The sequence below is a fragment of the Chelonoidis abingdonii genome, chromosome 2, assembly GCF_003597395.2.
Source record: "Chelonoidis abingdonii isolate Lonesome George chromosome 2, CheloAbing_2.0, whole genome shotgun sequence".
NCBI lineage: Eukaryota > Metazoa > Chordata > Testudines > Testudinidae > Chelonoidis > Chelonoidis abingdonii.
Window position 1 is genome coordinate 52,937,377 of NC_133770.1, and position 22,332 is coordinate 52,959,708.

At 39.6% G+C, this 22,332-nt stretch overlaps 1 protein-coding gene across 1 annotated transcript; it reads right to left on the reverse strand.

Annotated features, from left to right (window-relative positions):
- Positions 1-584: 584 nt before the first annotated feature.
- ASNS (asparagine synthetase (glutamine-hydrolyzing)) lies at positions 585-21,422 on the reverse strand. The gene is made up of 12 exons (XM_032778377.2): positions 21,288-21,422; positions 17,948-18,243; positions 15,376-15,613; positions 12,871-13,056; positions 12,439-12,540; positions 9,477-9,604; positions 8,226-8,352; positions 6,640-6,746; positions 4,960-5,060; positions 2,641-2,722; positions 2,211-2,366; positions 585-887 (listed from the first exon to the last, which is right to left on the reverse strand). Exons 2-12 carry the CDS (start codon positions 18,194-18,196, stop codon positions 678-680), a joined length of 1,686 nt encoding a protein of 561 aa, XP_032634268.1. The 5' UTR covers positions 18,197-18,243; positions 21,288-21,422; the 3' UTR covers positions 585-677.
- Positions 21,423-22,332: the final 910 nt, after the last annotated feature.

Sequence of the window (22,332 nt, forward strand, 5' to 3'; positions counted from 1 at the left end):
GCTGCAGCTTTTTTATCCCTGTGTAGACATACCCACCAGTGCCTAATGAAAATGTAGTGGGATTTTCAGAAGTGCCTAAGCAGATTAGATACCTACCTCCCATTGACTTTAGTTAGGCACCTAACTTGCTTAGGCACTTCTGTAAATTCTACTAGGTGCCTCTCTGTACCTGTAGGAATTTGCAAATCTCTGTAGATCTTGCCTAATGTCTACAGTAACTGCATGAACGCTACAGTTTTTAAACACAGGAGCCTAGACACAATGTCCAGTCCATAAATGCTAATTTTATACCCCCAAGGAGAAATTCGGGTGAACACACATCATATAAGTCATTCAAGTCTTCCCAAGGAGGCTTTATGTTAAAGATACATGTATGTTTGTAACTGAAGTCAGCCAGTCTGACTGAGTATGAACAAGGGCCAGAGCTGCTAAGCAAGATGGTGCCCTTTTCACAGAATAGTTTTTCAGACCAGAGTTGTAATTTAAGTGAGGCAGAGGTCCTTGTGCAGTGGGGTGAATTTCACACTATTATACTGGCTAAAAAGTGCTTTTTCCATCTTAAATATCACTGTCCAAATCCATTTTGAATATTCTTTAGACTATTGGGTGCATGACCAGCTTTAGCGCAGATAGAGCCATTTGGCAACACATAATTTGTTTCAAAATTACTGGAATGCTTATTCTTTGGTAGCTGATTTGTAATGTTTCAAGGTGCGAGCAGAAGGATCTGTAGCTTCAATCCATCTTGGCATCCAGTAATGGGAAAGCCAGTCAGCTCGCCCAGGGTAGTGCTTCTCAAAGATCTGGCGGTAGTAATAGCCTTCTTTAGTCTTAGGAGGATTAAAAGGAAATTTCTCTGCTGCCTTTTCCAGCAAAAGGTCATCAATCTATGGGCAAGAATGAAATAAAAATTAAGCTGTGAAGTTGCTTTATAAATTATTCACCAGACCATTAGCTGCAGTCGAAATACCATCATCTCAGTGTAGTCAGATTTACCATTAACTCCACCGTTCCTTAAATTCCAGAAAGAGATTAAAAGCTTTCTAAAAAGCGAAATTCTGCCCTAGGATGTGCACATAGCTCCCACTGAGCTCAAGGTGAGCCTGATCTGCACAACTTTATTGAGAATTAGTCTCATAAATGGCCCTATTATTGCAACATTATTTCTGGCGCCACAGTAGGTGTCAACTTTTTTAAAGCTAAAATTCTTTTCTAGTAAACTTACAAAAGTATCTCCCCAGTTCCTTCCTGCCTTTCTCTCTCTATTGAATGATTCTGAGCAATCTCAGGCTATGCAGTTATCTGCTTCTTGATAGGTTCTCTCCTCTGCCTGCATTCCAATAGACCCCAATTCACTCCAATCAGCACAACCCAGTCTGCAGGCTTCCAGTGGCAGAAAGTACCCCAAGAGTGGGAATGCAGAGGTCAAGTCTCCTAGAGCCTCCATTTCACGAAGGGCAGCTTTCCCTGTAGTACAGGGGTGTAAACTGCACTGGCACCAGCAGAGGTGAATCTCACCCATAGGCTGGTGTAAAGTGGGCATTATGTTTTACCACTAGTGATCATTTACACACAATTCCCTGTGCTAAGCAAGTGTAGCTGCAGTTACACTGCCTGGCTTGGTAAGAAGAGATTTCAGCTCCAAAAAGGGCCTAGCTATGCTACAACCAAGTGTGGCTACCAAAAATTGACACTACACTAACTCTGCAACTGGGAACAGCAGGTAGAGGTGCTATAAATGTATAAACTACAGCAGCTGCCCTAAGCTGAAGGATTTCCCACAGTACCGCAGCTGAAGCATTCATTTCTCACATGAAACTCAGAATCCAGCAAGTTTATCAATAAACTAATCACACATATATATTTGCAATCCAGCTATTTCCTTCACTTAAGCATATCAACTGCCTTTCACAGTCCTTTTCATGAGATTTTATCATTTCTTTCCATTGAAAATTTCACCTAACACTACAACAGTTTTCACACCCTGAAGTACTTTCATTTCTTAAAAGCAATCTTACTCCTGTAATATTCTTGAACAGATGGCAATTCAAGAACTTCAAAACTCAATATTTATTTTCTGGACTATGTGCAAATTCCACCTTTCACTGGCTGATGCAATTTCTAATATACCTGCAATGGCTTTAAAACATAGCATGAAAGCCTACGGTACTTTAGATAACAAGCAGTAATTTTAACATAAATAGATGTACCTGGAGATCAACATGATCTTGGAGAATTGAAAACCAAGACTTCTTGAGAGATGTTATACCATCACTGAAGGCTTCTTTGGGTCTCCAGAGTATTTCTTTGGGAAGCAAGTTGGAATCCTGAAATGATTCTCTCAAGAGATGTTTTTCAATTCCATTCTATGGATAGGATGCATAACAATTCTGTGAATGTTAGGAACCTAAGTGTAACAAACCCTACAAGACCATTTTTAAGGCAGATTTTTAACACACATCTTCCCCTTTAGAAGCCCATTCAATAAAAAGATCAGGCCATTGGCACCAATCCAGCAAAACAATCAAGCATGTGAACAGTACCATTACATTCTACAGGATTACTCCTGCTTAATGCTCTGCTGGATCACGACCTTAAATCTCCAACATGCCTTTTGGGTGCTGTGTTAGGTTTAAATACCTTTGGAATTCTGAGTTCTGCTGGCAGGGATAGGTAATAAGAAGTAAACCTGTGATCCAAAAATGGGACTCTCAGTTCAAGACTAAAAAACAAAACAAAACAAAATTAAATTAGAAGCAGCATACTACATCAACCCCAAGACACATTAGTTTAGAATTCCAGAACTGTTAACATCCACTTATTTTGAACAGCAGAAGGAATACAAGGCTTAGTACTTTAATATATGAATATTTCCCTTATGCTCAAAATTTAATTTCCAATTAATCAATCTGGACAATCCAGTAAACCACCTGCACAGTATTTATCAACCAAAAAAGTCCAAGACTTTTGTCAATGTATGCTGCCATCTATTGGAAAGTTTATGATATCATACAAAAATGTAGGAATTCCTACAGCAGGTCCCACAAAGACCTCCATAAAACAATGCATTTTGCACACAAACACTGAAAAAAAATCCTGTAATCCTAAAAGATCTGTCAAAAACCAGCGAGTTGTCAGTGATGAGATGCATTAGTTTCACCCAAAAGCATACCTGAGTTTGGCTTTCAAACACGATAGCAATAAAGATGCACCTGCGGAAACCATAAAGACATTTCATAATGATTCTGCAATGGTCTCATGCGGAATTTCCATTAACTTCAGCAAGAGTTCCATGTGCAGAAGCACTGAGCCCCTACTGCTTATGTTCGGGACCAATATGTTGTGGAGCCTGATAACTAGTATAATTTCTAAGACTTCATATTTGAGGTGACAAATGAGTTGATAAGAATTTTGCCTTTGGAAGCAAGGAACTGCATCAATCACTCCTGTACTTGCAGCAGGGCATGTTAGTTTAAAGCATGTAACGTAATGGGCCAGAACCTCAGCCAGTGCAAGTTAGTGTAGCTACACCTAAAGTCAGCTGGGGAAGTGGTCCAGTGTAACTTGGTGCATTCCAAACCTGAGTTTATTATTCTTAGTTTTTCTCCTTACAAAAAAAATTAAACACCTACTGCAGGTAATGTACAGTATGCCCTTGAAGAATGACCACGGTTCAGTAATATTTGAGTGCAGAGGCTTGAACTTCCTACCCTTGTGTATCAAGTAAAAGGTTAGGGCTTTTCAGTTTCAGCCAAAGATTGTTCAATATGCATAAATGAGAATCTGCTGCTATATATTTTCTGCAGGTGACAGGCATCTTTGACTTTTTACTTCTTTGCCCCCCAACCCCTCATACTGACTGTTACCCCCATTTCTCACATCACATCTACATTTAACTGTAAGTTATCAGAGCAGGGACCTTGTCTTTCCAATTATTCTATAAAGCATTTCATAAACTTTTGTATAACAGGAAAAGGCAATTGCAGCTCTTCAAGCAAAAGGCAATTCAAAAGTGTGAAAATCAACAAATCTGAGTAAGCAGCCAGTCACTGGCGCAACATGCAGTCTCCCCATTATTAAGATGGAGAAACCGAGGCACAAGGAGGTTTACTTGCTTATCGTTACACAAATCTGTGGCAGAGCAAGAATAGAGCCCAGATCTCCTGACTGCCCAAGTCTCGTGTTTAAATCACAAGACCCTCCTTCCCTTCATATCTATCCAGCTTCTTTATTAATACTCTCCTTTTTTTTTCCTTCCAGTTTCCATTCCTTAATGTTCAGATGCATCCCTGTTGTTTATGCCAGAGGTCCAAAATGTATATAAACATATTGCCTAATTTCTTTAGTTATTTTTAAAACTTTCTGATTTTAATCTTGGTCACAAAGGCCATTCTCCCCCCCCCCCCGCCCAAATATTAACATTTCTAAATATAGTAAATATCTTGTATTGCTCACAATAAAGATCATTCCTTCTAGACAAAGGCCTTTCCTGCATCAATTGGCAAAATAGAAAACTGGTGCATTTGACATGATCAGTTATGCACAATGCTATGAATGCTCCACCTGGACTCCTTCAGGATACAAATCCAATTTAATCTTGATATGTAACTTTATACTGTTCTCCAGCCTTCTATCGGAGACTTTCAACGAGTATATTTTTCTGTTTGTTTTTTCTTACATGAAACCACAAAAAAGGATATTGCTTTCCTGCTCACACGAGCTTTTATGGCCAGATCCTGGTCCCACCAATAAACAGCTAACACACTTGTCCCTTAAAAGATACTGAATTATAGATGAAGGCAATTGAGGGTAGTATTTCCCTCTACATGTTACGAAATGCACCACTGTTCAGATGTTCATAATTTCACAGAGGACAGCAAGATCTTTAAGATTCTAGTCTACTTAGATTCTTAAACTGCACGTATAACTGTGGTGTGTGGGAGCCTAAACAGGCCTTACCCATGAGCTGCAGTAGTTCTGTCTGCACGAAGTACATCAAACATGTAAAGTTCTCTCAGAAGCCGCTCACTGTCTTGCACAGCTTCTTCAGGAGATGGGGCCTGTAACATACATGCATACGTAGTGCACACATATATACTGCATGGCTGTATTGTTACTTTGAGAATTTTCTGCAGCATATATGGATTTCCAGTGATTTCTTTGCACGGAAGGAGAAGTTGTACTCTGCAGCATATTCCATAATACAACGATATGCTACACACTTTTAGGGCATGAATGTTGAAGCAACCGGTACACAAATTTACAGGCCCCATCTTATTTCACAATCTGCAAACATTTGAGGAGAATACATATACTTGGATGATTAGGACTCCTTTCCCCAACCTTCCTCACTTTTATAGAAACACACAACATGCATGCTCATACTCATGGACTTACTCTAATACTGTACAAATAGCATGTGCCCCGTGTATTTCCCAAAAGCTACAACACATTCTATGGGGATTTGGACAAAACTGCCCCAGCGTCTTCTTTCTATTCAAATGTCTCAGGAATCCAAGACGGCCATAAGCTATCTCGGAACAGAGCCCTAAGGACTCAAATAATGAACCTCCTCAATAAAACTTATTTTGGAAGCAGTTACATGGAGATGCTGATTTTTTTTTTTTTTTTAAAGATTATTTACGATTGTACATCTGTTACTATGACCGTTCTCACTACAAGCCAAGAGGATGCAAGTGATATTTGTTGCACAAAAAGTATAAAATGTTTAGGCCAGATTCTCACCTAATGTAAATCAGCATAGCTCCTTTGACTTCACACTTGGCAGTCTCAGTACAGAGGCCAAGAACTGCAAGGAAAGAAGACTGAACTGTTTGTTTACCCTTAGAAGTGGTCTCTGCAAGTCAGTGTTGGCACACACATTAGCAGGACAGTATGGGGAAAACCTGCACTACGACAGGACTGTCCCTATTCCAAAAACAAACGGGAATTAATGAGAAGATCCTCAGATGGTGGAAAGTGTCAGAGCTTCATTGAACTCAGTGAGCTATGACAATTTACATTGCTGAAGATCTGTCCTTCAGTCTCTAGCTGGCACCTTAACCAACTCTAAATTTGCTTTTAAAAATGTAGAAAAAAATGTTTGAATTTAAAATTATTACAAAAATGCATAATGATCTCCAAAAGGAAGATGCTACAACAGAAGGAAAAAGGAAATGTCTGGACCCTGGACACAGCTGGTGATGTGCTCTTAAAACTGTATTATTTGACGCCGGGGTTCTATTCCACATAACGCGAAAACCGCATATTGTGAAACACTCATTGAGTTGAATGGCAAGCAGAATCACCCACACTACAGATGCAGTTTTTATATTGTTGTTTTTCTTTTTTTCCTGTTTTTGCTGACCGTGCAAAGCTGAATTCGTGCATGTTAAATGTGCCTAAGATGCGACTTGCCTGTATTCACATGCACAGCTTGTGTGCAAAAGTGTTTGCAAGATGGGGTTTTGAATACTTATTTATCCACTTTAATACATTAATTACTTGTAAGCAGATATAAAGTACCAGCACCAAAAAGAATTAATGTATTCCAAGGACTCTCTTCTGATTATTGTGGCCCAATATGGGCATGCACAAACAAGAACTCTTTTTCCTTTGTGAACAAAATGTTGTTCTTACCTTATGGAAATAGATATAGCCTTGTGTAAGCTCATCCGAGCCTTCCCCTGAGAAAATGACCACACTGTCTGTTTTCTTGCGTATGTATTTGGAAACCAGATACATACCTAAAAATAATAAAATCTGATTTACAAAGTTATTGTCAATTCAGTTATAACTGAACAAAATTCTGACTTCAGAAGTACAGCCCACACAGTCATTTTGATTTAGTGTTTCAGTGCCTCTCTTACATATTAGAAATGAGGGGGAAAGAGTTGAAATCCACAACAGCAGCAACTCTTTCTGCCTTTCAATTCCATTAAAATATCACTAACTCATATCATTTTAGGTATATTTTCTGTATCTAAATTGTTCCCATGGTGTATGCTTTCCTATAACTTTTCCTTAAAACTCAAACAATTGAAGGGAAAAAAATATATCTAAAGTGGCCTTGATTCAGGAAAGCTAAGTCCCAGTGAAGTCAGTTGGACTTAAGTACACACAAAGTTAAGCACATGCTTGAGTGCTACCCTGAATAGGGATGTTTTCCTGAATTAAGGCTTATGTTTGTAAGAATAAAAATAACCAAATATTTATTACTGCTGTAAGTTTATCTTAACAGTTATACTGTATAGTCCATTTCATTTCCAAAACACTGTACTAATAAATTCTCTCTATTCTCTTCATATACATACGATGAATTCAGCCTTCTCCCCATTGAACCTTTCCACATGATTTAGTAATAAAAAAACCCAAAACCAAAATTATTCTAAGACCGAGTTCATTAACAGGTGTTTATTTCAAGGAGTTCTACTACACTGTCATACTAAAATCACATTTTAATGCAAACAAAATGTGAAAAAAATTGGAAACATTATTTGTTTCCATATTTGTTATGGCAAAGTAGTACGTATATTTTGAATTCACAAAACTGTGCCTGCCTTTCTGGAAGACAGGCTTTAGCCAAACATGAAGTTTTTGGTTCAGAACAGGAGTAAATGGATGAGATTCTATGGCTTGTGTTTTATGGGAGGTCAGACTAGAACTAATATTTCCTTCTGCCCTTAAAATCTGAATCTCTGTCTTTCATTGAAGGATCTCAAAGCCTCAATAAAACTCAAAGGAATGTAAATGTTGTTATACGTGTCTTACCAGTAAGACAAATAACTTGCCATGGTCCCACGTGGAGGATTTGTCTACAAAAACATTTGGTTCACCACAAACTGTAGTCTAATTCTAGCCCGCACTAGCCTACCACAAAATAAGTGTCTGCGCGGACCCTACTGCCTAGTGACCGCTGATTTACTACTGTTTCAAAGAAGAATAGATCAAAGACCACTAGAAACTGTTAGTGCGTGGCAGCAGGATCCACACAATTAGTTCACGGCAGGCTAGTATTAAGTAGATTTACACCCCAGCTTGCCATGAAATAAGTGTTTGTGCAGAAAACCCCTGAGACAATGACGAAGTTGGAAACAGAAATCAGGGTTCCTGGATCCCAGGTCCTCTCTGATGTTAGACCGTATAAAAGGATGATACCTTTTGTGTAAAACAATACTTAGTAAAGAGTATCTTTAAAAAAAAAAAAAAAAAAAACAACCACTTACCAACTGAAGCTCTTACTGTTGTAATATCATATGTTTCCAAGCTAAAAATAACCTCTTCTAATGCCTGAATTCCTTCTTCAGAATTAAATATTACTTCATGATGTTCACTGCCAATATAAGCAGCTACCTGTTTATAACAGATTACATTACTAACTTGCCTTTTAACCCAAAGTGCTTTGCAAACATCCACAACACATCACTAAAATGCCAAAGCTCTTCTGCAACAAAAATTACATAACTGATTAAGACAGGAAGAAAATAAAATGGATATCCACTATAAACTGCAGTGGAAAATATTTCCCAAATTACAACTTATTCTAACCCCAATGTTTACACAAAGTACAGTGGACTTTGTAATGGCTGTGACATTTGTTTTTTTAAGTACGACATGGCCTAAAACACAGCACAGTGCCCCCCAAAAGATTTGTCTAAACTATAAGTTCATTGGCAGCTAACACATTCGCAGATGCTAGACAAGACACTTCCAGTGATTCTTCCAAGATCTAAAAGTTTAGTGGTTTAGCCTTGGACTCCACCACAAATGGGGGCAGAATTGAGGAATCTTTGAAAGCATGGCCCTTGCAGCAGAGCCCTGCATGAGACTATTTTTTTAATCCTGCTCCCATACCTTCCTGCAATACCCACTTCCACCTGCTCACACTTTTTTTCTTGCATTTTTATCCTCCTCCCACCAGCAAAAACCTTAGATCCTGCAAGAAAGGTAGATTCCCCCATGCTACCACAAAAAAAGTTAATATTTTTATATATTATAAAAACAATTTTTACCACTAAAAAAATAAAACAAATCATGCTTAAACCATTTAGTGATGTCCCACAAATTTCCGCAGTCTGTCTTTTTTTTTGCCCACCCAATCATCCCTGCAACAAAAGTACATTTTACCTACTCTTGGTATTATGGCAGAACTCCCTGGATCTGTCCCTTGTAGTAATAACTCAGTGACAGTTTTGTTCACAAAAAGATTTTTCAAATACATAAGAACAAAAATAAAACCAACCTATTTCTATTAATTTCTAATTCTATTAATACCTAATTCTATTAATTAAGATTTAATTAAGCAGCAAAACCAGTGCTGTGCAAACTTGGTTTTACCAAAAATTCTGATTCCATCCAAAAGAGGATTAAGACTACATCCAGGACACATTGTGACCTTATACAGGTAATGTAAAAGCAATATTCTCTATTCAGCTTGAGCACATTAACTGTAATGGAAGACAAAAATATTACTATACCTTTCTGGCAGCCAATAAATCAGGACTGTCTTCCATTCCAATGGCAAAGGTTTGTAAAAGGTAATTGTAGCGTGCTTCTTTCATCAGTTTCAGGAGCATCGCAGCAACCAAACTGGAATCCAAGCCGCCTATCAGCAAAACAATTTACTTCATTATGTTTTTAAGGTACAAGAACCTGTACAATGGAAACATGATTTACATAGGTCTTGCTTTTTAAATTGTGTGTGAATCCAAGACACAATGTACAAATGAGGGTGGAACAGAGCTCTAGAAGAAAAAGATGGCACTGTACAATTTCAGTGGAACAGCTATAGTAGCAATTTCTAGTTTATGTGCTGTTCAGGAACTGCAACTAATTTTTTCTTAATACACAAATAGATCTTCCATGGTGGTATAATGACTCCAAATAAACATACCTTCTCTCTGCCCATCCTGCCAAGATTGGACTGATTTCCCACCCCCCCAAATACAAAACTGTTCTCATCTCCTTCATGACTATGCTTCTACCTACTGCTAACAATCATTCTCCCTAAGATTCCACTTGCTCCCTGAGCTTTGACAGTTCTGGCCTGCTCACAGTCCCCAACTCTCTTCTGCTTGCAGCTACCATTCCAGCCATCTGGCATACCCACCCTCAGCTTCACTATCCTTCTTACCATTTTAAAAGCACAATGTACAACTCTTCATGCCTCTCTCATTTACTGCCACATTCGCTGGTAAAACACACTGTTGAAACTGCATGCACAGGGCAATAGTTGTATAAATAACACATAATTAGTGTACACCTAGATTGTATTTATGGAGATTTGACTATGCTGCTGTAACTTGAGAACTTTACATTTTGAAACAGTTTTGGCTCGAGTTTTTTGGGGGTTTTTTGGAGGGGGGGAAAGGAAGAGATGGACACTGTCCCATGCCCAGCACCATAATACTCTTCCCAGCTTTTATGTAAGTAAATGAAAGGAGTTAGCCGCACTTGTCAAACTAATAATGGCTTCTATTGAGCCCTGCCTCATTCCAATACAATAAGATACATAGTGAACATGTGTCCTTATGCCATGTATACACACATGCACAACCTACCTTAACGCTAACTGTCAGTAAGAACTCCTTAAAAAAAAAAAAAAAAAAAAAATCTGTAGTGAATCAAATGTCAGACCCAAGACTAGACAGCAGATACCTGGATTCTACAGTAAATGCCTAACCACTAGAGAACACTGCCTTCCAGTCGAGACACTGAACTTCCTTCTGGACTTTAGACTACCCCCTTTGAAAAAGTTGGTATTAGTTTTGGCCCAGATACCCCTAAGTCAGTACACACAGGATATGCCTTCTCCCTCTCTGCCCCCACAAACATACACAAGGGGAGGTGAAAAGCAGAAAAGAAACCATTTCCACACCCAGTTTTCCAACTTCCCCTCTTTTCTGGAGTATACAGAAGCCTCTCTATAGATTTACCTTGTAATAGTACAGTCATGCCTCATTTTTATAAGATATTTACCCTCACTAAAAACCCCTATAATGTTATGAGTACATTGGATTAGCACTGATTAAAGTAGCAGAGAATCCTGTGGCACCTTATAGACTAACAGACATTTTGGAGTGTGAGCTTTCGTGGGTGAATACCCACTTCGTGTTCGTTTTGTATCTTCTTAGTGAAAGCTAGTCAGGTACTCTGCAATCCTACATCCCAGCTCAGGTTCCAGTGTATAACAACATAGTAAGAGGCTCAATAAAGACCATAACAATTTTCAAAAATTCCTTCAAATTTCTGTTAAAATTTTTGGTAGGTAGAAAAAGTACATTAAAAGTCCTGTTATTTTAGATGCATCACAGACAGACCAGAGTAAGCAAGCACTTTATTTATTTATTTGGAGGGGGAGAGGAGAGGGAGTGTAGGAGCAGGATTTTATAATTGCACTATCAGAATTAATGTATGATTTGATTTTACCCGGTCAGACACCCTTTTTGAATAGCAGAAAGGAATGACAGACCAGAACAACTAATTATGGTCACTCTTTTGTTTTATGATAAGTTATAATGTCTACTATGGTTTCCTATATGTATTACAAATTAGGCACTCTAGTTAAATATACATTTCTTTGTTTTAAGATTTTAGTAAGTAAGAAACAGGATATTGTATTGTATCTATGTTAAGGAGATTAGAAGAAATGTTGAAGGCGAAACCTCAATGTGAAGTGTTTTAGTTATAAGATTTAGCAAGGCTTGATTTACAATGTATTCTGCTGAATATAAAACGCTGTCTGTATACTTTTGAAGGTTTCTAGAAGAGATTGTTTGTGTGAATGGGGATTGCATGCATCAGGAAAAGATAAGGTATGAAAGCCATCACAAATGTCCAGATCATCAAGAAAAAGTGAGAGACTTAGAAAGAGCAGGAGACAATCAGAAAACATCCATTGTATCCGATGCTAAACCTGTTAGCAGCACTGACAACCTCAGAGGTGAGGCAGGCACCCCCGAAAGCGAGACAACAAATAGAAGAAGATAATGATGGGAAGCATGGCAATAACCATCAAATGATAACAGCAGAAAACCCCAAGATTAACACCACTTAAGGACTAATGATTACAGGATGACACTGCAAAATGCATCAACTCAAATGGAAATTTACAACTGTAAAGCTGGGGTGTTTTCCATGGAACTGTGGGTTCAGTCCTGCAAAGCTTCAGAGCATCGGATCGTGACCGACAAGAGCCCAACTCCTCACTCGTGCTCAATTTAAACTGACTTGAGATACAACAGACTGGTAACTATAAACATCAAGTGGCAGAGGAGAGAGAGAGAGAGAGAGAGAGAAGCAGCATATGCTAACTGTTGTATTTTCAATAAATGCGGCGTATTTGCCTTCTCCTGAAATGATTCCATGTGCTTTGTATGAGCATAACAAGAGAAGAGAGCAGGGAAAAAAAGTATAATCATTCTAAGTTGTGCTATTTACCTGACAAAAGACAGCCAATTCTTCGGTGACTCATTAAACGTTTTTTAACAGCATTTTCAAACAGAAGCCGAATGTTGCTTTTCACCGTTTCGAGATCCAAACCTGCCACAACAGGAAACAAGCAAATAGCTTTGTTTCAGGGGTTTCCATTAAGGCTTTGCTGGACTAAACTAAGTAAGAATACAACATTCTTTTCTATCAAATAAATTTCAGACAAGGATGCAGGAGCTCCAATATATTCATAGGCAGTCACACACAAAGAGAGCTCCCAAGTATCACATTCGTACAGTATAAGGTTTCTTTTCAGCTCTTTGCCAAATAATTCTACCACTTACACCACACAATACGTTACATGTTCATGAAAAATTAAGTAATGAATTATTCTGATTAATTTAAAACAAGGTTATAAAAATCAGTTCTTTGCTGTGTTACCTGCAGGCAGATTTTCCACTTTATCATAAGCAGCATGCAGAGGTTCATCTTTACAGCTATGAAATTTCACCAGTTCCACTGATGCAACTTTGCCAGATGGTTTTAAATCCAATACTTCATAGTGTCCCGGAAGAAAAGGCTCCACTTTAGGACAAGTGGACATGGAGTGCTTTAAGTTGACAAGACCTGCAAACATGAAAACATATGGAGAAGAAATTTTCAGGTGTTTCTGAGTATTTACCATGCCCCTCATCATAGTTCCTGAGCTGCTTAAAATTAGAACCAAAATATTTTTCTCCAGATTATCTGTTATAGTCTAATTCTGCCCTGGTTGGTACAATGAGAAAAAAAATATGCTGCCTGAGACCTCCTTTAGTGCAGGAGTCCTGCCAACAACAGATTGGGTTGAGACATGTTTTAGAGTTGCAACAAAGTGAACTGCAAACACAGATAGGGTGTGCCCTGTAACTAGCACTTGCTGCTAACAGCAGCATGCAGCAGGATATCCCCATCTAGCTATGATCAAGCCACCAAAACAACACTGGGGTCATGGTTCAGAGGCTACCATATTATCTTTTAACTCTATGGAGAAACCCTACCTACCTTGTTGCCTGTGTGGGGAAGGAGGCTCTTGACACCCACTTTGTCCCCTAATGCACCAAAGAGTCTAGTCCTGTGCTTATTGAAGTCAGTGTCAAAACTCCCAATGACTTGCATGGCACAGGATCAGGTCTCAGTGCAGCACAGGGCAAACTTTACTGTGACTCAGCTTCTAACTGCTAAGTAGTATTTTACTACTGGGATGTTTTAGGGAAAATATGGCATAATTGAAGACAGTGACAGGGTCAAGTGCAGTACATTTACTGCCTGTGTGAGCTTGAAAGAGAGAAATTAACAAATTTACATATTAAACCTAAAAGAGGTTAACAAAAATCAGTAAGTGGCCAAAGTCTCTACAGAGTTGATATTAAAATAAGTAATTATTTATAACAATTTAGCAATTCCATAATTACTAAATTATAGACTCAGAACCTGAATGTGTTGTTTCCAATAAAGGCCTCAGGATCAGACTTGCACTAAAATTGCCAAGGGCCATATTTTACTTTAATTCTATACATCAAACTTCTGGTGAAATCACAGGGATTATTTTGCAAAAACTAAACAAGGAACATCCCACATGGTTATTTGGATATAGCCAGCTGAATTTCAAAACATCAAGTTATCTCAGCAGTGATACAGAAGGGAACTGAGAGCTGAATCCAGGAGCCCTTATTGAAGAAAATACCATAGGCAGTTAAGTACAAATAAAAAAAAAAAAAAAAAAAAAAAAAAAAAAGACTGTAGGATTGAGTCTCTGAGATTGCATCATTACAATGGTCGAGCTAATTTGGGTGCCAATAACTAAACACACATACAGCAGTTCAAGGTAAATGTGAGGAGACAAGAGATTTATTTGTATCTTGTTCAAATAAACTCCCTTCCTATTCCAGTTTGATAGTGTTTATACATATTAATGTCTATGATTATAGCATTTCATCGTTTTTCTAGAAACAAAGAACGGATGGAAGTAGGGTAACCAGACATCCCAGTGTTATCAGGACCTTCCTGATATTAGGGCCTTTGTCTTACATAGAAAGTGTGGCCAAACTGTAGCGCATGAGCCACGTGTGACTCTTTTACAGTTAAAGTGTGGCTCCCAGAGCCCCCAACATACCCCTCTCTCATTTTCCGCCTATAAGACTGGGTAGGTGGGAGCTCGAGGCTTTTATCCTGTGGCAGGGTGGTGGGACTAGGGGATTCTGCCCTGCAATGGGGGGGGGGGGGAGAAGGGGTGTAGGGACTTTAGCCCAGTGCGGGTGGGGGCAAATTGGTGCAGAAGCCCTGCACCACAGCAGGCACCGCCCTGCAGGTCAGGTTGTGCACGTCTTGCAGCTCGCTAACCTCTTGCATATGGCTCGGAGGCTCAGTAAGTTTGGCCTCTCTTGTTAAATAGGCAACAATATCCCTCTCCATCTCTCCCCTCTTACACTCAAGAAAAAAAAAGCGTTCCAGTTTTTCACACTTGCTATCTGGTCACCCTAGGTGGAAGTATCAGGTCTAATTGAGATTGACTTCAGCTGACTTCTGTATAACTGATCAGAATCAAGACCTCAAATATTATCTGAAATCAGATAAAGATACCTGGCAGTCATAACTATGTAAAAGTAGATATATTGATTTTCAGCTATGTTAAAAGGTCATTTATTCAACTCTAAAGTCTTCCTATTTTATAAAATGTCTATCTTGAGTTCTATGTACATTTAAAAAACAAAAACACAAATGGGAACTACATGATTTTATTTTATACGACCAGATTCAATTGCCAATAATTTTGTTGTTCATTTTTATATATCCTTAACAATCATCAAGAGAATGAAATCTGTGTTCCTCCAAGACTTTATATTTTGACTCAACAGCAGTGATGATGAAGTTGATTACTAAATTACTGAACTTTACTGATTTTACCTTTTGCCTCAGAACAGACACCCAAGAATCCATCGTCAGTCAGCACCTTAAACAATGGTCTGACTCCATATGTATCTCTTCCCAGAAACACTTTCCTGTTTGCAGTGTCCAGTAGGATGAACGCAAACACACCATCTAGCATGGAGGCTGTTTGCTCTATTCCTCCTCTCTTGTAAAGATGAAGGATTACCTCACCATCTACTAAAGTTTGAAATTCAAATCCAAACTGCTTTTGCAGCTAAAGAAAATAATTAGAAAGAAAAAGAGATTAGCATTCACAGACACTGACTGCATTCATTTTTACTTAAAATAAAAAGGAACATTTACTTACTTTCAATTAAAAAAAGAATATAGATTACTTTGTGAATAAGAGTGTGAAAGCTTTATAGATGTTTTCATATAAGCAAAGGTAAGGATACACTTGTGTTTCAGATCTGATCTATTCTATTTGCAGCTCTGCCGCTAACTTCCTCTGCAACTCACTTCAGGGACAAATTTTCAAAGGTAGCTTAAAATTGTGTGTGCTTCAGTTGCTGGGTGTAAAATTTGAGACACCCTGTGTCTGATTTTGAGACACACTGAGCTCACTTAATCTAAAATTAAATCTCTTAATGGGAACAATAATACTTATCTACCTTACAGGGGTGTGGGTTGCTTAACTCATTAATAATTCTAAAGCCCTTTGGAAATTAACCATATTTGCTTCAATTATACAATACCATCGTAAAACAGGAATAATACTTTGACCTGAGAATTTCATTTTGCCAATTTTAATTCCTCCAGTTAAACAAACCAACGTTTGTTCGGTGAAATTTAAGATTCTTCCATAAGCAAAAAAAGCAGTTTCAGATGCCAGAAGTTTTAGGCAGCCATGACTCATGAGTATGCTTCATGCCCTTGTTGTGCTACTTTTAAAAATTATTTCAACCATCTATTGGATGGTAGAAAATCAACTAAAAACAACCTGTAAGACAGCAACTGTAAAAAAGGATACTATCACTATATTTTTGATAATTTAATAATACTTTTTAAATCATGAGGTGAAATCTTGGCCTCACTGAATTTTGTCATTGGTCGCCATAGAGCTCACCTATGGTTCTTTAATAAATAAGCTCCAAAAACAAACCTGCCACCTGGAAATCATTCTCTTTATTCAAATTGTTTTTAAAACTACATCAGTGCACACATCAGTTTATAACTCCCACTGATGGCAATGCAAGTTTTGCCTGATTAAGAACTGCAGACTCATGTTCAAAGTCTGTTTTTAGAAAGCAGTAAATGCTTCTGAAAATGACCGTAACATACTGCAGAACACAGCAAGTATTGCAGAATGATGATACAAGGGACTCAGCATTGCTTTGCTCTGCAGTATATTGGATGATTCTCAGTAGCTTACAGCAAAAAATCAGACACTGAAAAAGCCACACTCTGCAGCACTTAGTTCGTCAAACTGCCAGTGACATCAGTGGGAGCTTGACTGAGTTAGCATTACAGAGTCGGGCCTTTTGCTAACAATCACAGCTGCTACTTACCCATACGTTCCATATTTAACATGCTGGTGTCACTGACTATATATAGGCCTGGATTCAGGAAGGTACTTTTGAATGTGCATAACTTTAAGGATATGGGTAGAACCAGACAATAAATTTGGGCCGTGGTGCCAGGCTTTCAAAAGGTATTTAGGTACCTAAAGATGTAGATAGGTATCTAATGGGATTCTCAAGAGTGCCTAAGTTGAGTACCCAACTCCCAATCATTTCAATGAGATTCAGGACTGGTCTACACTGGGAACTTACATCAGCAAAGCTACATCCTCACCGCTGAGAGACACAGCTATGCAGACCTAACCCCTGGGTTATGTCAAAAGAAGAATTCTTCTGTCAACCTAGTTACCACTTCTAAGGGAGACGGATTAACTACAGCGATAGGAGAACACAGTACATCTGTATTGCTTTAAGTGTAGACATACCCTTAGACACCTAACCTGTTTAGGTGATTTTGAAAATTCCACTAGATCCCTATCTGCATTTTAAGGTGCCTAAATACTTTTGAAAATCTGGCCCATTGTGAACACTGTATTGATCTGTATTAAGAATATTTAAGACATGTCCTACCTCATCTGATATGAGATAAAGCAGAAACATAAATATACAACTAGGACAGCAGAAGAGCTCCCCCAAAATAATCTGCAGAATACCAAATTTAAGAGGACTGGGGGGGGGGGGGCAGATTTTACTTTTTTTTTTTCTAACTCCCAAATTATTTATTAGTAAGCACTGACTATGCACTTACCCCTTGGAAACTTAAAATTGGAGTAGATTTCTTTACTAAGTTATATTTCCTGTTTCCATTTATACATAGTCACTATTTACTATAAATATTTGAAGGACTATTGTATTCTGAGTCTCTCTCATGTACTTATGAATTGACTCCAGATTTTCACCCAAACAGTTTGTTTTTGAAGTTGCATCGTTTGATTTGCTCTAACATTCTAGTCCACAGTGTTTTAGAGACGTTCCAAATCTTCACCAGCACTGAGTCACGACAGATCACAGTTTTTTGGGTTTTTTACCTGTCTGAAATTGTAGATTTCTCCATTGTAACATAGCCACAAATATGGAAACTTCTTCACCCGAATAGGCTGCATGCCATATAACTGATCAACAATCGCCAGACGATGGAAACCAAAACAACAGTTGGTAAAGCCATTGACATTTTCAAAACGAAATGCATCAGGACCTCGGTGAGCTATTTTCATGGCACTTAGACACTGGACAGAAAGGCATTCATCACTTCCAAAAAGGGCCCAGATACCACACATTTTGAAATCTCTTGCAGGCTGTGTCACAGCTACTTAAAACGAAGAACCTGTTAACAGAAAGATATGTCATCATACAATGTGTTTTAGCTACAACAGATACCTAGGAAGCATATTTTAATTTATTGAATATGAATAATTGAACACTGTCTTATGAAGAAAGTAACTTTTTAGGCCTTGTTGACAGAAGGTTCATTAAAAACAAAACCCAGAAAGAAAACTTCAGTATACCTTGCACAACCCAAGAAACTAGGTTTAAGTTCAGTTTTAGATACAGTAAATATGTTTGTGGGTTATTTTAGTTGTTTCCTGCTTACAGAACACAAATTCATATTCCAAGTACAGAATCATAGGTTGATCAGATATGCTCAAGAAGTAGGAATTAGTTTTGGTCCTAACTTGGCAGACATACCTGACTTTCTGAGTCTGATAAGCAAGAGCTTTAGTTACCCTAAGTTTAGATAATTTTACTGAAGACTCTTAAAAGATCTTGCTGGCAAATGCAGATACACCTCTACCTCGATATAACGCTGTCCTCGGGAGCCAAAAAAATCTTACTGCATTATAGGTGAAACCACGTTATATCGAACTTGCTTTGATCCACCAGAGTGCACAGTCCCGCCCCCCCCAGAGCACTGCTTTACCGCGTTATATTCGAATTCATGTAATATCGGGTCATGTTATATATCAAGGCAGAGGTGTATCTAGTGAATCTAACTTATGAAATGAACCACTCAAGTCAGAACATTCCAAATGTCAAGGTGTATCTGGCAAACAGACATTTTCCACATATGCAATATTTTTATTCCTGTTTTCCTTGTTAATGGTCATTATTAAATCACATGTATATTGAAGGGCCAGAATCCATGTGCTGTTTATGTAAAAACCTGATATAGACTGGGTTAGTTCTTTTTACAGGCACGAAGTCCAGATTTTGGCCAAGAGGCCAGAGACCTAGTAAACAGTGAACAATACTAGCTAAGAAACACAGAGGAAACAAGACAACTTTGCTTTTTGCTAAAATAAGCTTGGTCAGCAAAAAGCCAGGTGGGGAACCATAATTGGTGTCTTTATCTGAAGCTGCAAACAGATCAAAGGAATGAAAGAGGCATATTGTGCCTGTGTCCATTCTTTCTGTAGAAGGAGATGTTCTCCCCACACATCAACCTTGAGTTTATGGAAAAGGTTCAAGCATGTCAGTATGAGATACAACATCCTCCCTATTGCTTCCCACCGATACCAGTGCCCGCCTTTAAAAGCACAAATGAGCAACTGAAAAACAATTTCTACTGCCATGTACTTTTCAAATGTCTTTTTGTTTTAACCCCTAGGTATGTACCTGTTGGACAATCTGAAGGGCTACTTCATTCCTATGAACCCCAAATCAGAATTCAACATATATTTTATTTTATACATTGTTTGAAGTACTAACCTGAAACCATGGGCAGAGACATTATGTAATCTTTGACTACTGGCTACTGTGCTTATTTTGTCTTGCTGCTAGACCTATCCAGGGGTTTGGGACTACCTACCCCGTCACTTTCCTCCACCTATGGAAAATCCATATAATCTACTGTAATCAGTTGATTGGCAGTGTCTCTGAGACTAATAAGCAAGGTGACACTCCACCAGCATTGTGCATAATAAACCTACCTGCTTGATTCTACACCATATCCATTTTGTGTTCCATCATATATAATGTACAAACAATTCAAGGAACCGTTTTAACTTAAAAACCATTCTTCAGTCCATTGAATAGGGTGGGGGGAGTGTTTGGGATTTCTTTAATTTTTTAAACAATTACCAAGCCTATGGCCTGTGTCGCTCAAGAGTGTGAAAAAACACCCCCAAGCGCTGCATGTTTCAGCGCCGTAAAATGGCAGTATAGACAGTGCACCAGCGCTGGTAGCTACTTCCCTCATGGGGGTGGGTTTTTTACAGCACTGGGAGAGAGCCGCAGCAGTGCTTTAACGTTGCTAGTGACAACATACTCTATTTTAAGAGAGAGAAACTGAAAAACAGAGGAATGTGTTTTTCCTCTTATTTACTTGGTGTATTTGATGGTACTTTCTGCATAGTCAATTCAGCTGTTTCACTATTTTGTATTTCCTCTATTGTTTGTGTGGGTCTTCCACATAGGAATGGGGGGGGGGGCAGAACTGTGAACAGAAAACGGAAATGGAGTTGTCAAGCCACAAAAATTGGCAGGCAAACTCAGAGGCAGATGTAAGTACTTCAAAAACTACTTCCAATTTATTTTTAATTGACTAGATTTCAAATTGGCAGTCTCTCTTTAACACTGCAGGACAACTTTTTTGAAATGTTTTGTCCATGCAGTGACTTTATAGGGGGGATAGGAGGTAACCCCATTTCATTAATCAAAATTTCATCTAAAAACTCTTCTTTCCCCAGTAGTTTCAACGGCGATACGCAGCCCAAGTAACACGTACTGCTTTCTTCATATCCTCTGCTTGATGCAATTCTGATGTCTTCCTCTGATGCAATTCTTAGGAGCACACATTTGCACAGCAATGAGTGAGTAAGCCTCTCCTCTTAAGGACTGCATAGCCCACATGAAGCCCAGCGGCTGAAGTTCCACGTGGGCTGAGGGAACTGCCGCACAAATCAGTTTACAGGATCAGGACTTTAATCCGCAAAAGTTAGTAGGGACCAGTGTCTGTCCCTGTGTATTCATTGCCTAGCAAAATGGGGCCATCAACCTTTGGGTCTTCTAGACGCTAATGCAACACACACAGTAAGGCCCCATTCCTCCAGTCATGTGCCATGAGCAATCCCTAAGCAGGCGGGTAAGAGGTTGGAGGATCGGGGCCTACCGGAGAAGCTGGCAAAAGAAAGACATTAACATGCTTCACGCTAGTGACCAACGCCACCATCAGAAACGGCTTTTATGCTCAGCTGCCCCTGGGCGCGCGCCATTCCCCGCAGCCGGAGGGCGCGCTCCGTGAGGGAACCCAAGCCAGCAGGCGGGGAACAGAGCACACCCCGGCCAGGCACAAACCAGGGAGGAGCTCCCCGGGGACAGCCAGCGGCTGCCGGGCACAGCAAACCGCCGCCGCCCTCCCTGCCCCGTTACCTCTGCGCCGCCCCTAGCGCCGGGAAAGCTCCAGTAACCCCCAGCCAGATGCTGCTAGGGAGACTCCTGCTCCCTCCGGAGGGTCAGGATGCTGCTAACCAGACAGACAAACGGAGGCAATAGCCTTCCCCGCCCCTCCTGGCCTGCCGAGCAGCGCCGGTGAAACCTGGCTCCTCCTCCCGGTCTTCCTACTGCTGAAACACAGAGCGAAGTTTCATCATGCTGCCCGCTCCGCTGCAGCCCTTCGCTGCTCCACCCCAGTCTCACCACCACGCGGGGAGGGGCGCTGCTCCCTGCTCTGCTGAGCACCTGGTGGTTCCCTGACTCCGGATTTAACTCAGCAAACCTGGCGCCAGCCGTTTCCTGAACTTCGCGCCCCTCCCCGTAAAGCGGGCAGGGGAGGGGAGCCTGGCAGTCTGGTCACAGGGAACGTTTCTCCAGAAAGAAAACAAACACCCTCACGCGCACACAAACAAGACACATGTTCTGTGCCAGATTAAATACAAATATTAAAACAGTAGTGTCAAAAAATGCCCTTGCTAGGATGAAATACAGTGAGCATAGCACACTAATGGTGTATCCAGTTGTGAGGAAAGCAGGGAGCCTATAACTATTCCAGCAAGAAACATACGGTATTATATAGCGAGCAAAGCCCTTTCCCGTTATACACAACAGTAGATACAATTAAAGTTGATCAGAAAGCACACTTATACTGTTATCCCACAAAAATTACTTCCAAAGGTCCTAATCCCCACACAATCCATTGTCTACAGCCAAGCACTGAGGTACAACTGCATCTGCTCCAACCCCTCAGATAGAGACCAACACCTACAAAATCTCCACCAAGCATTCTCAAAACTACAATACCGCACCAGGAAATAAGAAAACAGCTCAACAGAGCCAGACGTATATCCAGAAGCCTCCTACTGCAAGACAAACCCAAGAAGGAAACCAACAGAACTCCACTGGCCATCACATACAGTCCCCAGCTAAAACCCCTCCAATGCATCATCAGGGATCTACAACCCATCCTGGACAATGATCC

What these genes read in the sequence shown, in the direction of transcription:
- ASNS (XM_032778377.2), bottom strand. Translation starts at nt 18,196, where the DNA reads ATGTGTGGTATCTGGGCCCTTTTTGGAAGTGATGAATGCCTTTCTGTC. An exon ending in AGTGGAAAATCTGCCTGCAG is followed by an intron (nt 12,541 to 12,870) that starts GTAACACAGCAA and finishes CTGTTGTGGCAG; the next exon opens with GTTTGGATCTCGAAACGGTG. An exon ending in AACAGTAAGAGCTTCAGTTG is followed by an intron (nt 6,747 to 8,225) that starts GTAAGTGGTTGT and finishes TATTATTTTTAG; the next exon opens with GTATGTATCTGGTTTCCAAA.